Here is a 16,328-nt window from a genome sequence, read left to right on the forward strand (position 1 = left end):
TCCACCTCCCTCCCTTTCTGAGATCACTCATCTTGGCTTGTCAACACTATTTCTGGTGCTCATCAATCTTGCGCTTTCACATCTTTGCCACCACCTTCGGGCCTCTCCGCCGTCCTCATGCGCTATGCATAATTCACTGTGGCAAAGTGCATCCTTTTCAAATGAAGAAGCACTTGTTAATTTCAGCTATCCATCCTCGGCTGTGGCATCCCTGTTTTTAGACTCCTGTCTGCTCAAACAGATATATCAAACACTTGAGTCTGAATCAGGTGTCTCTCTCTCTCTCTCTCTCTCTCTCTCTCTCTCTCTCTCTCTCTCTCTCTCTCTCTCTCTCTCTCTCTCTCTCTCTCTCTCTCTCTCTCTCTCTCTCTCTCTCTCTCTCTCTCTCTCTCTCCACCACTCACTCACTCACTCACTCACTCACTCACTCACTCACCACTCACTCACCACTCACTCACTCACTCACTCACTCACTCACTCACTCACTCACTCACTCACTCACTCACTCACTCACTCACTCACTCTCTCTCTTTCCCCGTCTACAGTCTGAATTATACTATCATGTCAGGCACAGCTTCTCGAGGGGAATCCAGACAGATTTACAAACACCCTAGTCAGAACCATTTGGATGCTCTCTCTCTCCCCCTCCCTCCTGCCTTTCTCTCTGTGTCTTTCATACTCCCGGGCTTTCAGACCTAAAGTCATGGGGGTTGCATGATCGGTTTCTCAGATGGAATTAAAATGTCTCATCTCCCAGCTGTCACCCATGCAAATTGCATTGTCCCCAGAATCTATCTGTGAAAACAGCTACCGGTCTATTCTGTTTGATGCCTTTCTCTGCCTGTTTTTATGATGTTGTTATCAGCCAAGCTGCCTCCATCGTAAATATTTCATGCAGTAATCTCCTCTTTCTTTTCTCTCTTTTGTTCCAGGTTTTCCGGCATTCATACATGGCCTCATATAGCATTTACAACATCCACACAAGGTATGTTTTGTTTGCTTGTTTACCATTAACTTTGTTGGGGTCTTGATGTGTTTGTTTACTTGTCAAGACTATCTATTCTCAGGCAGTTTATCTCAGGCATTAACTACATTTCAATTATGATGATAAAACAATGTTGTGAAATGAGCTTTTAAAGTTTTCAAATGTTAATTTGAAAGGCAGGCATGCCAAGTCTAGTAGGCTGAGAGGAGTTGAGCACTGTCCTTCAAACAACATGTGTCAGCTGCTCTAAGCAGCAGCTAATGTTGTTTTTCAGGGAGGTATGGGAGCTGGATCCTCCAGAGGTGCTGAATTCTATTCTGCAGTATGCTGCGTGGGGAGTACAGGGCCAGCAACTGGTAAGTCAAAGACAAGTGGTCTGTGACCACAAGTAGGCCATTCGTCCATGCAATCCTCTTATATCTCCCATGTTACCATTTATAATGTGATTTTTCCTGTGCCGCCGATTAAAGTCACAACCCTTTATCACATTGCTTTTGAATATTACTCCCAATTAGGAAGTTAGCATTTTTTGGCGTAATGGCTAAGGTATCAGGTTGATAGTCGCTGGACACAGGTTTGTATCCTGGTCAGGGCTCCCCTCCAAATTTGCAATATTCTGCATTTACCCACCCCAATGTTGAAGGTAACTCACTATAGTCATTACTTAGGCTTATGTCAGCTACTTTTTGGGTACAGCTTGTATACACTTATAAGAAGTTGCTTTAACAAGTGTTGGCTGTGGCCTTAAATATACAGTACCATGTGACTACCTCATGAAGCTGGTTGAGAGAATGCAAAGAGTGTGCAAAGCTGTCATCAAGGCAAAGGATGGCTCCTTTGAAGAATCTAAAATCGAAAGTCAATTTTGATTTGTTTCACACTTTTTTGTTAATTACATGATTCCATATGTGTTATTTTGTAGTTTTGATGTCTTCACTATTATGCTAGAATGTGGAAAATTGTTTAAATACAGAAAAGCCATTGAATGAGTAGGTGTGTCAAAACGTTTGACTGATACTGTATGTGCAAAGGATTAGGAGCGGTTGGTATGCCAAGGATCAACAGTTTTCAAATAAATCTCTTTATTCTGTATTTTCAAAATGATGTTCTTTATTGGTTTGGCCTTCGGGATGATTTTCTTTCCTCTTGTAATTGCTTTGTTTAACTTAATTGTTCTCCTATTTAATCCCCGCATGGAGTGCATTCTGAACTTTTAATTAGAATGTGTTTTGATTATGTTGCTGTTGAAAGCGAATCATGCTTCTCATTAAAGACGCAACAATGGACTATGTTATATTCACATTATCTCAGACAAAGAGATAAGAAGAATCTATGTTTTGATACACTCTGGCAGCTCCCCTGTTGTATGCTATTGCCTTGCTGTCATATACAAATGGCGCCGACAGAGATGGTCGCCTCGCTTCGAGTTTTTAGGAAACTATGCAGTATTTCGTTTTTTAATGTATTATTTCTTACATTGTTACCGCAGGAAATATTGTCTTATTACATACAGCAGGGAAGAACTATTGGATATAAGAGCAACGGCAACTTACCAACATTACGACCAGGAATACGACTTTCCTGAAGCGGATACTCTGTTCGGACCACCTCCCAGGAAAATGGATCTAATCCCAGTAGCCGACCCAAAACAACGGCACCATAGAAGGGGCAGAGGGAGCGGCCTCCTGGTCAGGCTCCGTAGACGTGCACATCGCTTACCGCTCCTGAGTATACTACTTGCCAATGTCCAGTCTCTTGACAACAAGGTAGACGAAATTCAAGTGAGGGTTGCCTTCTAGAGAGACATCAGAGATTGTAACATTCTCTGTTTCACGGAAACATGGCTCACTCGGGATATGTTGTCGGAATCGGTTCAGTCACCGGGCTTCTCCATGCATCGCGCAGACAGAGATGAACACCTCTCTGGGAATAGGAAGATCGGGGGTGTGTGCTTCATGATGGTGTAATCATAACAACATACAGGAACTCAAGTCCTTCTGCCTACTCGGCCTAGAATTCCTTGCAATCAAATGCCGGCCATTTTACCTACCGAGAGAATTATTGTCAGTTATAGTCACAGCTCTGTACATTTCCCCTCAAGCGAACACCAAGATGGCCCTCACGGAACTTCACTGGAGTCTATGTAAACTGTGAACTTGTCACGATCGTTACAATGAGTGGACTAAGATGCAGCGTGGTATGGTTCCATCCTCTTTATTTTGAAGTGAAACTCAAAGAAAACAATAAATGCAAAATGAAACGTGAAGCTGCTATAGTGCTCACAGGCAACTATACAGAGTCAAGATCCCACAAAGCACAGGAGGCTCGGGACTGGGAACCCTCGCAGGAGACTCTGGACTGCCGACCGTCGCTGGAGACTCTGGACTGCAGACCGTCTCAGGAGGTTCCAGACTGCGGAGGCTGCATTTATTGTAGCTGGGGATTTTACCAAAGCAAATCTGAGAACAAGGCTACCTAAATTCTATCAGTATATTGATTGCATGACACGCATGGCTAATACTCCCGACCACTGTTACTCTTACTTCCGTGATGCATACAAAGCCCTCCCCCGCCCTCCCTTTGGCAAATCCAATCACAACGCCCTCTTGCTCTTACCGTCTTATAGGCAGAAACTCAAACAGGATTAACCAGTGACGAGAACCATTCATCACTGGACTGATCAATCAAAGACTGCACCCCCCCTCCTGAGTAAAACATTTAAACGTGTTAACCCTCACAAGGCTGCTGGCCCAGATGGCATCACTAGCCGCGTCCTTAGAGCATGCTCAGACCAGCTGGCTGGTGTGTTTACAGACATATTCAATCGCTCCCTATCCCAGTCAGTTGTCCCCACATGCTTCAAGATGGCTACCATTATTCCTGTACCCAAGAAGGCAAAGATAACTGATCTAAACGACTACCGCCTCGTAGCACTCACTTCCGTCATCATGAAGTGCTTTGAGAGGCTCGTCAAGGATCACATCACCGCCACCTTAACGGCCACCCTAGACCCACTTCAGCTTGCATACCGCCCCAACAAGTCCACAGATGATGCAAACGCCGTCCCACCACCCACTGCTCTACCCCATCTGGACAAAAATAATACTTATGTAAGAATACTGTTCATTGACAGCAGCTCAGCATTCAACATCATAGTACCCTCCAAGCTCATCATCAAGCTAGAGGCCCTGGGTCTCAACCCCGCCCTGTGCAACTGGGTCATGGACTTTCTGACGGGCATCGAACCAACATCTCCACTTCGCTGACCCTCAATGCTGGGGCCCCACAAGGGTGTGTGCTCAGCCCTCTCCTATACTCCCTGTTCACCCACGACTGCGTGGCCATGCACGCCTCCAACTCAATCATCAAGTTTGCAGACGACACAACGGTAGTGGGCTTGATCACCAACAACGACGAGACAGCCTACAGGGAGGAGGTGGTGTCAGAAAAACAACCTCTCACTCAACAACAACAAAACAAAGGAGATGATCGTGGACTTCAGAAAAGAGCAGAGGGAGCACCCCCCCCCCTATCGACACCGAAGGGACAGCAGCGGACAAGGTGGAAAGTTTTATGTTCCTGGGCGTGCACATCACAGACAAACTGAAATGGTCCACCCACACAGACAGTGTGGTGAAGAAGGAGCAACAGTGGGACTTTGAAAAGAGATTGAAAAAAAGCTTCTATCTCAAGGCCATCAGACTGCTAAACAGCAATCTCTAACTAGAGAGGCTGCTGCCTACATGGAGACCCCATCACTGGACACTTTAATAAATGGATCACTAGTCACTTTAAACAATGCCACTTTAATTAATGCCACTTAAATTTTGCTACACTCACATTAACATCTGCTTACCATGTGTATGTGGCCAATACAATTTGATTTGATATTTCTCTTTCTGACATGGAAATGTATGTTTGAGTGAATTACATGTGAGGCCAGAATGTATAGATAATAGCCACTCAACCTCTTGCCTTGGGTTAGAAGGTCAACCAAGTTACCTGGCCTTTAAAACATTTGCATCAAAGAATTCCTTTGGCCCTTTTAAGTCACAAAATTATGAGGTGCTGGTTTTTAAGTATTTTTCTGTTGTAAAGGTGAATGTCTGGCCCTTTTTGGCAATTCACTTCTAGTGGACATTCAAACATGTTGACAGCTTTCAGTCAGATTATTGGAAAGATGATATTTGATAAACGATAACAATCAGTAGTGAAATGCCAAGTACACCTGAAATAACCTATACTAATTTGACATTCAGTATGCCATTTAAATGTAGACCATTTCCATTTCCTCCAAGCCTGACTATTTATGTAACATCTGCACATTTTGTAGTACTTTGTAGTGAAGCTCCGGAGCAGGATTAACCACATTGCCCCATCACCTCTGGAAGGCTTCTTTTAAGCTTTTACATAAGGCTGCTCAGACACAGTTCTGATGGTCTCACGTGTAGGATCTCACTTCTGACACCAAATACTATGAAATTGGGTCATGTTTGATTCAAACCTAGTACTATCCATTTGGATAGTGGGCACACTGCTGTATCTAAATGTTTTTATTGAAGCTTTATTTAACTAGGCAAGTCAGTTAAGAACAAAGTCAGAAATACAATGACAGCCTACCAGGGAACAGTGGGTTTACTACTTTGTTCTGAGGCAGAATGACATATTTTTACCTTGTTAGCTTGAGGATTCAATCCAGGAACCATTCGGTTACTGGCCCAACGAACGCTCTAACCACTAGGCCACCTGCCGCCCATAAAGTGCCAAGAAGGTTCATGTATTTGTCCGATATCATGGGGAAACTAATGGCAGGATCATTATGGTATCCCCCAAAAATGTGATACAATAAAGCAGTTTTTCGAACCAAGACCCCAGAACCCTATTAGTCTAATCCAGGGGCAAGTGGCATCCAAAATGCACCTGAACTAAAACGGGAGACCAGTTTTTCTGAAACGTTGGAAACAGCATAAGCAGGTTGATTTGGAATGCTAAATGACCCTTGCATTGTCTTACTTGTGTAACCCCGGTTCTCTGAGTGAGGTGTCACAGGCAGTTAACCCACTGTTCCTAGGCCGTCATTGAAAATAAGAATTTGTTCTTAACTGACTTGCCGAGTAAAATAAAGGTACATTTTTTTTTTTTTTACAAAAAATATGGGGGACACACCCTTCGAGACGGGAACACGAGGAAGCTCCAATCACACAACATATTTTGTAGACAGACAGGAGGCATGGTGGATAGTGGGGAACCCCACTTCTTATAAGGCACCGCAATCCCACCCTGTACTGATTATGAAGCATATGTTTTCTTCCTTACACATAGCGAGAAGGGAAAGGCGGTGAGATACAGTACCTCATTCATAATATCAGAGTAACGGGGTTACTCAAGTAACCGTAAGTTCTCTTTCAAATACTTGTTTCGGTATCTCACATATTGGGAAAGACTCATGCCTTGGGCCCCAAACTAAGGGACATATGCATAGAGCAGGTGGTAGCTTTTCTGTCTTGCCCAACTCTGTCCAAACAGATGGGAAAACTCAAAAATGGATCCAAACTTAAGCCCTTAAACAGATGGGAATTGGTCTATATGGAAAGGGCTAAATTGAAATGTTTCTTACAGAAGAAATATGGAAATGCATAACCTCGGCACGCCGCAGGTCTAACTGGTGATTCCAAGTGGCCATACACCTCTCCAAAGTGTGCACAGTTCCTAAGCAATTTCAATGACTCAAACAAGAGTGCTTTATATGCAATATGCTTTTTTTTAGCTCTCTTAGCTGTGCCATTGAGGAACTAGTGCAAGCACATTTTTTGTTGTTTTGTGTGGAACACAGCCCTGCATGCCCGCCTTTACACAATTAATGTTGTTTACGCAATCCAAAACGGTCCATTATAAATCACAATCTGGTTCAGGTAGACATCATTTGAAAGCTTGTTCTATTACCAACATGACTGGCTAAATTATAAAATATGATCTTACCGTATTAGACTTTCACAATGCAATTCAGAGAACAGATCATAATTTTGGTTAATATAGATTGGAGTCAGATGCGTGGTCTGCGGCAAATTCTCTTCACAATATAACAAACTGGCTCATTCTGTTCAGGACAGCCCAGGGTATGATGCCATGTCATCTTGTAACTAACTCTACATTGAAACGTCGTGATCATAATATCAAAGTAGTATTTATTATAGTCCTCAACATCTCATCTTTTAAAAATCTAAACAAATCCTATTTTATTTGTCACATGCGCTGAATGGTGTAGTCATTACCGTGGAATGCTTACTTATGAGCCCCTCTGCAACAAAGCTGATTTGTAAAAAATTAAGTAAGAAAAATCAACAAACAGATAATCGAGTCCTAATTTACAGCATTTCCCTCACTCAGACAACAAAAACAATTGCAAAAATTGCCCAATTAGAGGGATGGGTGATACTTCTTGTCATGCGTGGTGCTCAACTTCAGAACAACTGTCAGTCAGAACCCATACAGAGCTGAAGTGGAGACCCTAACACAGATTTTTTGAAAGACATCTCGTAGTAGAGTTGCAAAGCTGTAGCTCTCCACTTTCTGGAGGTCCGAGTTTTGAAATCAGTAGAATGCATGGTGGAATTAGAGTATGATAGCTAAGGAGATCGAGAAAATTCTGCCGTTTGATTGCAAATATGCAGACAGAGTTGAAAAGAGAACACACAAAAGAAGGTTGTGGTATAAAACACCTGTTTCCGGATTACATCTTCAAACTAAGGCAGACATGGCATCCGTGACAGAGAGGGAGAAGCGTCCAATCAATCAAATGTATTTTTAAAGCCCTTTTTACATCAGCTGATGTCACAAAGTGCTTTACAGAAACCCAGCCTAAAACCCCAAACAGCAAGCAATGCAGGTGTAGAAGCACGGTGGCTAGGACAAACTCCCTAAAAAGGCCAGAACCTAGGAAGAAACCTGGAGAGGAATCTATGCGGAGTGGCCCGTCCTCTTCTAGCTGTGCCGGGTGGAGATTATAACAGAACAAGATGTTCAAATGTTCATAGATGACCAGCAGGGTCAAATAATAATAATGACAGTGGTTGTCGAGGGTGAAAAAGGTCAACACCTCTGGAGTAAATGTCAGTTGGCTTTTCATAGCTGATCATTCAGAGTATCACTACCACTTCTGCTGTCTCTAGAGAGTTGAAAACAGCAGGTCTGGGACAGGTAACACATCCGGTGAACAGGTCAGGGTTCCATAGCCGCAGGCAGTTAACTGGAGCAGCAGCATGACCAGGTGGACTGGGGACAGCAAGGAATCATCAGGACAGGTAGTCCATCCATGTATATGGGTAAGATAGTAATATAATATAATAATAATATAATATAATAATAATAATAATAATAATAATAGTCTAGCTAGCTGCATTTTCAGATATTACACAATTCTAATTTAGTCAGAAAATTGTTTTCATTTCAAGTTAAAGTGTACTATGGCTAATGTTAGCTAGCTGGCTCGCTAGCTAATGTTACGTGTATGATCTGTGTTGTGATATTATTCATATCACAGAGCCATTTGCATTGCTAGTTATAGCCTAATGTTAGTTAGCTAGCTAACATTGAACTTGGTTTGTTAGTTACCTGCAGATTCATGCGGAGTAGAAACGTTATGTGTTGGGATAATGGTTCATTGTTTAGCTAGCTAGCTAACGTTACCTGTCTAAACGAAGACTCCACTATGCAAGTAACCATTTCAATAGAATGTTCATGATGACACTGCGACATCTGTCAATAGACATAGCTACTACGATTTCAGCGCACTCGTCTGAGTGTGCCAGAGCGCAGAATAACTGATGAATTTGTGAACGCTCAACACCTGTTGAATATGGCCAGTGTCAGTAAAACGTTGGCAAAAAAAGCGCAATTAAATTGTTGCTAGCAGCACAGTTGCAGTCACCAACCCTCTGGATAACATCAAAACAGCCTAACCAGCTCTGCTAGGGCAAGTAAAATGGTCAGAGTGAGCTGTTATCTCATTTGTGTCTGGAAGTAGCTAGCAAGCTAGCCAACATTCGCCAGTTAGCTTAGGGTGCTTGACTGCTGTTGTTGTTAGGTCAGAACGCTCAGATCAACCCTAATCCTCGGATTTACGAACAGACAATCTGACAACGCTTTGAGTTTACGAATGCCCAGAGCGTACTCTGAGCACTCTGACATTCCAGATTGAATTTACGAACACACCTGTAATATAAACCAGCCTTTAGTCTTGAAATTCTTTGGTTGTTTAGTACATGGCCTCACATGTGAATCATTAAAGAGCTGGGTGGCTAAAGCGTAAAAGGGTGTGAACGATGCTGAATGGGTGTAGGCAAAGAAGAGCATTTTCTCAAAAGTGAGTTTATGTTTATCAACTTTCAATATAGAATTACTTTCCCATTGTTCCTCAACTGTAGTGTGTGATATACTATTTTCTCGCTCGGAGTGTCTACGTTTATCCAATGTAAAAAAAATAATAATAATTTGGGCCTCCCGAGTGGGGCAGCACGTTAAGGCACTTCATCGAAGTGCTAGAGGCGTCACTACAGATTTGGGTTTGATCCTGGTCTGTCACAGACGCCGCATCCGGGAGACCCATGAGGTGGCACACAATTGGCCCAGAGTCGTGTGGTTTAGGGGAGGGTTTGGCCGGCAGGGATGTCTGTTCCATCGCGCTCAAGCAACTCCTTGTGGCGGCCGGGTGTATGCACGCTAACGTCGATCGCCAGTTGTATGGTGTTTCCTTCTACACATTGGAGCAGCTGGCTTCCAGGTTAAGCGATCAGTGTGTCAAGAAGCAGTGCGGCTTGGCGGGGTCGTGTTTCGGAGGAGCCATGGCTTTCGACCTTTGCCTCTCCCAAGACTGTATGAGAGTTGCAGCGATGGGACAAGACTGTAACTACCAATTGGACTTCACGAAATTGGGGTACAAATGACCAAAAATAAATACAAATAAACAACATTTCAAATGTTGCTACATTGCTACATACTTTGTCACAGGGGGGAAAAGTGGATGCCTAACTTTGGCTGAACAGCTGCTAAAATAAATCTCAACAAGACCGACAGGGCCCGAGATGGGACCATAGTCTTGGAGGTTAAGCGTGAGTAACGCACCCGTTCCCTAGAGAAATTGAGGGGACTGCTGTCACGGATGTCATCTGGCGATAGAGAGGAGGACCAAGATGCGGCTTGGTAAGTGTTAATTTTAATGGGAACAACTGAACACTACAAAACAACACCGTGACGCTAACGCACAATCATGTTGACACAAACACTACACATAGACAATCACCCACAATGACAAAACAGGCTACCTAAATATGGTTCCCAATCAGAGACAACGACTAACACCTGCCTCTGATTGAGAACCATATCAGGCCAAACACAGAAACGGACAAACTAGACATCCAACATAGAATGCCCACTCAGATCACACCCTGACCAAACAAAGCATACAAACATACAAAGCAAACTATGGTCAGGGCGTGACAACTGCCAACCGGTATAGCAAGAAGTTATCTATTAGAACAGAACATAATGATTTGTTTCAGAAAGATTTGTTTCAGAATCTCTTGAACACACTTAACTGTAGCAGTGCATGTTTGGAAGGGGGCCCCTGGACCATCGGATTGTCTAAAGACCGAGTGGTCGGGCTGTAGTCAAAGAATTCCCTCCTACACTGGCCAAATCAGAGAGACAGTGTGTATGAATGGGGATGGAGTATCTCCAGTTATGTGTCAATGGCTGGTTGTGAGAGATAGGAGACAACGCTCATGAACAGCTATATCTACTGAAAACAGAAGGGAGGGTGCCTGCTACATCTAACATTCTGGGGGAAGAAAGCAATCTTCCAGCCAACAGTGCAACCCAGAAGAATAAAAGCGGCACAAGTGGTCTCGTGACTTCCTATTCTTAGAGCAGGACAGCTATATCTGGTCAGCTTTGGCCCCTCTCCTGTGAACCAAATGCAGGGTACAACAGAACGGGACAGTGAGGTGCAATGGCACTTCCTTTGGGAAGAGAGGAAGTAGCATTTCCAACGTACTGAATGGTCCCTAGCTCAATAGCTGAGTCGCCGTAGGCCACTAAAACCGAAGTTGCAGAGATTGCGTTGCAGGTAGCTGGCTGAAGACTGTTGTCCCCAAGCGACTATACCCACCATGCGTGACAGATCTCCACCAACTTGGTGGGGTGCCTTTCAGGCGCTGAGACTCTCATTCCCAGAGGCAACCGTGCCCGCTGGCGGCGTGCCAAAGAGTCGCCTCTTTTGGCAAGGCGCCTGGATGCAACATGGAAAAATATAAGGAGGAAAGATGCTGAGAGCACTGACCGGGAATGGTGCTTGAGGGCAACTGATGTTCTATCATCCTGCTCCTGTCTGAATCATGTTGTCTTCTGGTCCCGTCTGGAACCTAAAGGTGTCGGAGGAGAGCCTTGATAGGGAGGGCACTCGGGGGAGAAGTGCAACTTCCACACCTACTGCTGTCAGCGGGTTGGAACGATGAGCTGCTGCACAGGGGATAGGTTAGGAAAACTAAGGAGTGTCGCTCTAGTACCACAAGTTGGGGAGAGATGGATATGCTAAACTCGAGAGAAGTTAGGGCAGGAAGCCACCAGTGCTGTGTGCTGCCCCTCTCATTAGCTAGGGGGCTAGGACTGCTTACCTCCAGGTCTGCCCTAATTCTGACAGTAGGCTCCATAGCCAGGGCTGTAAAACCCAGACTCCTCCATGCGCTGCTTGTCCAGGCTAGAAAAGCCCTTAGTGTCCAGTCGGCTGGAAAAGGGATGCCCCAGGACAATTTGACCTCATAATTTATTCATATTGACATGTTTCATCTACAGTTGCATTAAGCTCAACGCTGGGGTCGCTGTTAAGTAAGTTTGAGGATTGAATGTAGCATATGGTGATGTGAATAACTTACTCCTGAGCCTGATGTGTCCCCACTTGCACCAGCAAATAGCTGGCTATTCGAGTGGTGCCGACTGGTAAAACACTTAAGTAGGGTGGTTATGTGTGCTAGCAAGGCAGAAGTCCTTTTATTTATTAATCACTGCTACAGCTGTTGTATATAGTGCTATTTTATTTATATTGATGTATTTTTTTATGACCATTTTCATTATTTTATTTCACTTAGCCCTGCATGTTGGAGCTTGGACCATAAGATGTTCACTGTAGAGAGAGTTTGTGATTTCCGTAAGGTAGAAAACAAAAATGACTAGAGGGCGGGATCGTAGCACCTTATAAGGGGTGGGGTTCCCCATTATTCGCCATGCTTCCTGTCTGTATATGACAGATGTGTAATTGGATCTTCCCTGTGGTCCAGCCTTGAAGGGAATGTCCCCATATGTGAGATTCTGAAACGAGTATTTGAAAGAGAAACTCCAGTTCATTTTCAAATGGAAATCAGCCAAATTAGATGATTGATTCCGACATACAGCCTTTTGTCAACATCAAACAGGCTTAAGTATATTAGTGGCTTCATGTCTACATTTGGAACATTCTGTGTGGTTGATTTGGGCATAAATCAAACTCACCTCCATTAGAGGGCCATTACTGGTGATGAGGGGTGAGAGGCAGACAGATGTGCAGGCATGCGGGACTCTCGAGTGGCATACGCTGCATCATTAGCCATAAGTGTATCTTATGAATAGATGATACTGCTGGTACACATATCTTCGATGCCCATACTGGAAAAAAATACAATGGCAAAATAATGTATTTGAAAAACATTTATTTAATACATTTTAAATACATTCCAACATATATTGAAAATGTGTATATATATATACTGTAAATGTTTGTAAAATGTACACTGAGTGTTCAAAGTATTAGGAACACCTGCTCTATCCATGTCAAAATCAAATCAAATGTTATTTGTCAAGTGCCCCAAATACAACAGTGAAATGCTTACTTACAGGCTCTAACCAATAGCACACAGAAGGTATTAGGTGAACAATAGGTAAGTAAAGAAATAAAACAAGAGTAAAAAAACTGTTGAAAATAACAGTAGCAAGGCTTTATACAGACACTAGTCAGGCTGATTGAGGTAGTAAGTGCATGTAACTATGGTTAAAGTGACTATGCATATATGATGAACATGATGCTAGCCGTACACTGTATAGCCATATAATACCACTCATTGGAAGCACAACATTTACATTTACATTTTAGTCAGATGCTCTTATCCAGAGTGACTTACAGTTAGTGCATTCAGCTTAATATCACAGTCATAGTAAGTACATTTTTCCGCAATAAAGTAGCTGTCAGCGAGGTCAGAGCAAGTAAGGGGGGGGGAAAGTAAAGTGTGAGTAAAGTGTGTTAGTTTACAAAATTGTTTTTTTTTGGTGGTGCTGTGGGATTATTTAAGATACTCTTTAGGGAGGGTTTCAGATGTTTTCGGAAGATGGGCAGGGACTCTGCTGTCCTCACTTCAGGGGGATGCTGGTTCCACCATTGGGTTGCCAGGGCAGTGAAGAGCTTGGACTGGGCTGAGCAGGAGCTAGCCATACAATGTACAACCTATAGTAAAAACAATTGAATAATAATAATTATCTCGAGCTCTATAATGTTTTCATTATTCAATTAAGCTGAAGAGAGGTAGTTCTTTTTTTTACCTCTTGAGATGGGAAAACATGTTTTTATGAAGTTGAGCATGTGATCTTGGTGACAGAATGTTAAAATGAGGTGAAATCAAAAGTATATTTGCTTACTCAACATCACAATGGTGGCCCAAAAAATGATACTGACACTCAGTTCGTGTACAGAACTGACACAGTAGGTTTGTGTGGGTCAACAACAGCATCCTTGAAGTGAAGGATTTTGCTGCTGGGCTGATCTGTGAACACAAACTCAAGCCCAAAACAAAAAGTAATCCATATAGAAATGTTACGATTGCGGTTCCTTGTAACCAAACCTGTCATAACCAAATTTCCTAACAGACGCCTCGTAGTTTCAAACGCACTCCTCTCCTCTCCTGTGGTTTAAGGACAACTAGTCTCAGCTTTTAGTGAAGCAGATGGTACATTGATGTGGAAACTGTTCAAACTGTACAAGTCATTGCTGTTAAAAGCAGCTCTTTTCGCTGAATCCTATACCACACACACACTACTGAAGCGATTTAGGCAAGTTGCCTTTGCTTAATGTCTTTGATATAACAGCGGGGCCTGCAGAGCTTGAGATGGGGTCAGCTCAGCTCCAGGACCAAGTGACTACATAACAGTGCTTTATGTAAGTCTAGCTGATGCAGACAGCTGGCTGGCTGAGAAACGTTGAATGGTTCTGGGAAAAGTAGTCATCTGAGGCTGAGGAATTGGGTGCTAATTTCAACACTGCTCTATGTAACACAGGTCCTTTAGGTTGATGGAATCGGACATTAGGTTTCTGATGTTTCTCTGGACAAGGGTGAATCCAGGCCACTTCAACCGTATCCAATCAGGGAATAAGACCTGAATGGAAAATGTGTTATTATTTCCCCCTTTCATGAATTTGAATATGTCTGCTAAATTGAGTGTGTTGAAACGGATTTTACCGTAGGCCTTGTATTTGTGTGAGAATATACTGTACATTACCATAGAAGTTTATTCTCTCTGGGTTCAAAACATAATTTTTGTCAAACACTGATGTTTCATTGAGTTTCACAGTGTAGGCCTGTAGAGGTCATACCAAGGTCAAATGTTAAATGTGATAGGTCAGTAATGACTTTCCTGTTCTCATTGTGTGTCCTTGTGCCCACAGATCTACATATTTGAGAACAATATTTACTACCAATCAGATGTGAAGAGCAACTCCCTCAGACTGACATCGTCTGGAAAGGAAGGGGTCATTTTCAATGGGATCGCTGACTGGCTGTACGAGGGTAGGTGGGTCGTTAGAATAGAATACATAGAATACATTTTGCGCCCCTTTGATATTTGAAGTAAACATTGTGCAGCAATATTTAATCTTAAATACCTGTTATATTGAATGAAGTGCCCTTTAATATAGACCACACAGAAAATGTTATCAGCTTTTTTATATGAATAAAAATATTTTCTAAAGGGCCAACATTCAGCATTTTGGCATGTCCCTCTGTACCCACTGTGACTTCTATGAAGATTTTAACCCACTTAACCCCAAAATATATCAATGTTTTCACTATCCTCTGCGGTTGTGATGTACTGCAAAATTCTCAAAAACGACGTTGGAGGCGGCTTATGGTAGAGTAGTTAACATTACATTTTCTGGCAACATCTGTGGTGGAAATTCCTGCGGTCAGCATACCAATTACATGTTCCCTCAAAACTTGAGACATCTGTGGCATATTGTTGTGGGGAAAACTGTGCATTTTAGAGTGACCTTATATTGTCTCCAGCACAAGGTGCACTTGTGCAATGATCATACTGTTTTATCAGATTCTTGATATGCCACACCTGTCAGGTGGATGGATTATCTTGGCAAAGGAAAAATGCTTGCTAACAGGGATGTAAACAAATTTATGATATAAATAAGCTTGTTGTGCATATGCAGTGGTGTAAAGTACTTAAGTACAAATACTTTAAAGTACTATTTAAATAGTTTTGGGGGGTATCTGTACTTTGCTTTACTATTCATATTTTTAATTACTTTTACTTCACTACATTCCTAAAGAAAATAATGTTGTTTTTTACTCCATACATTTTACCTGACTCCCAAAAGTAATCGTTAGATGTTGAATGCTTAGCAGGACAGAAAAATTGACCAATTCACGCACTTATCAAGACAACACAAATGCATCTATTGTAAATGATGTCTGGGTGTTGGAGTGTGCCCCTGGTCATCCATACATTTAAAAAACAAGAAAATGGTGCTGTCTGCTCTGCTTAATAGAATTGAATTTAAAATTATTTCTACTTTTACTTTTGATACTTAAGTATATTTTAGCAATTACATTAACATTTGATACTTAAGAATATTTAGAAGCAAATACTTTTAGATTTACTACAAGCAGCATTTTACTGGGTGACTTTTACTTTTACTGGAGTAACTCTCTATTATTATACTTTTACTCAAGTATTACAATTGGGTACTTTTTCAACCACTGTGCACATGGAACATTTCTTGGATCTTTTATTTCAGCTCATGCAACAATGGGACCAACACTTTACATGTTGCGTTTATATTTTTGTTCAGTTTAACTCAAGATATTTGTGACTGAATAACACAGTTCAGTGATTTTCAACAATTCTAACATGCCTCATGTTTTCCTGGTGATATCAAATTAGTCAAACACAGTCGGGGAGTCAAACCGCATTTTTTTTCAACAAAATTTCCATTTCCCTTCAGCTACATAGTAGGTGGATGAATGAAATACTAAATTAG

At 42.3% G+C, this 16,328-nt stretch overlaps 1 protein-coding gene across 2 annotated transcripts in view; it reads left to right on the forward strand.

Annotated features, from left to right (window-relative positions):
- The window catches only part of LOC118385916 (inactive dipeptidyl peptidase 10-like), a 263,791-nt gene that overhangs the window by 215,635 nt on the left and 31,828 nt on the right, over nt 1–16,328 (forward strand). For both annotated transcript variants that reach the window (XM_035773157.2, XM_035773158.2), the window contains exons 6-8: nt 933–985; nt 1,260–1,341; nt 14,727–14,847. In XM_035773157.2, the coding sequence (XP_035629050.1) occupies nt 933–985; nt 1,260–1,341; nt 14,727–14,847 (256 nt within the window). The remainder of the gene's footprint in view (nt 1–932; nt 986–1,259; nt 1,342–14,726; nt 14,848–16,328) is intronic.

Source organism: Oncorhynchus keta, chromosome 7 (assembly GCF_023373465.1).
Source record: "Oncorhynchus keta strain PuntledgeMale-10-30-2019 chromosome 7, Oket_V2, whole genome shotgun sequence".
Lineage (NCBI taxonomy): Eukaryota > Metazoa > Chordata > Actinopteri > Salmoniformes > Salmonidae > Oncorhynchus > Oncorhynchus keta.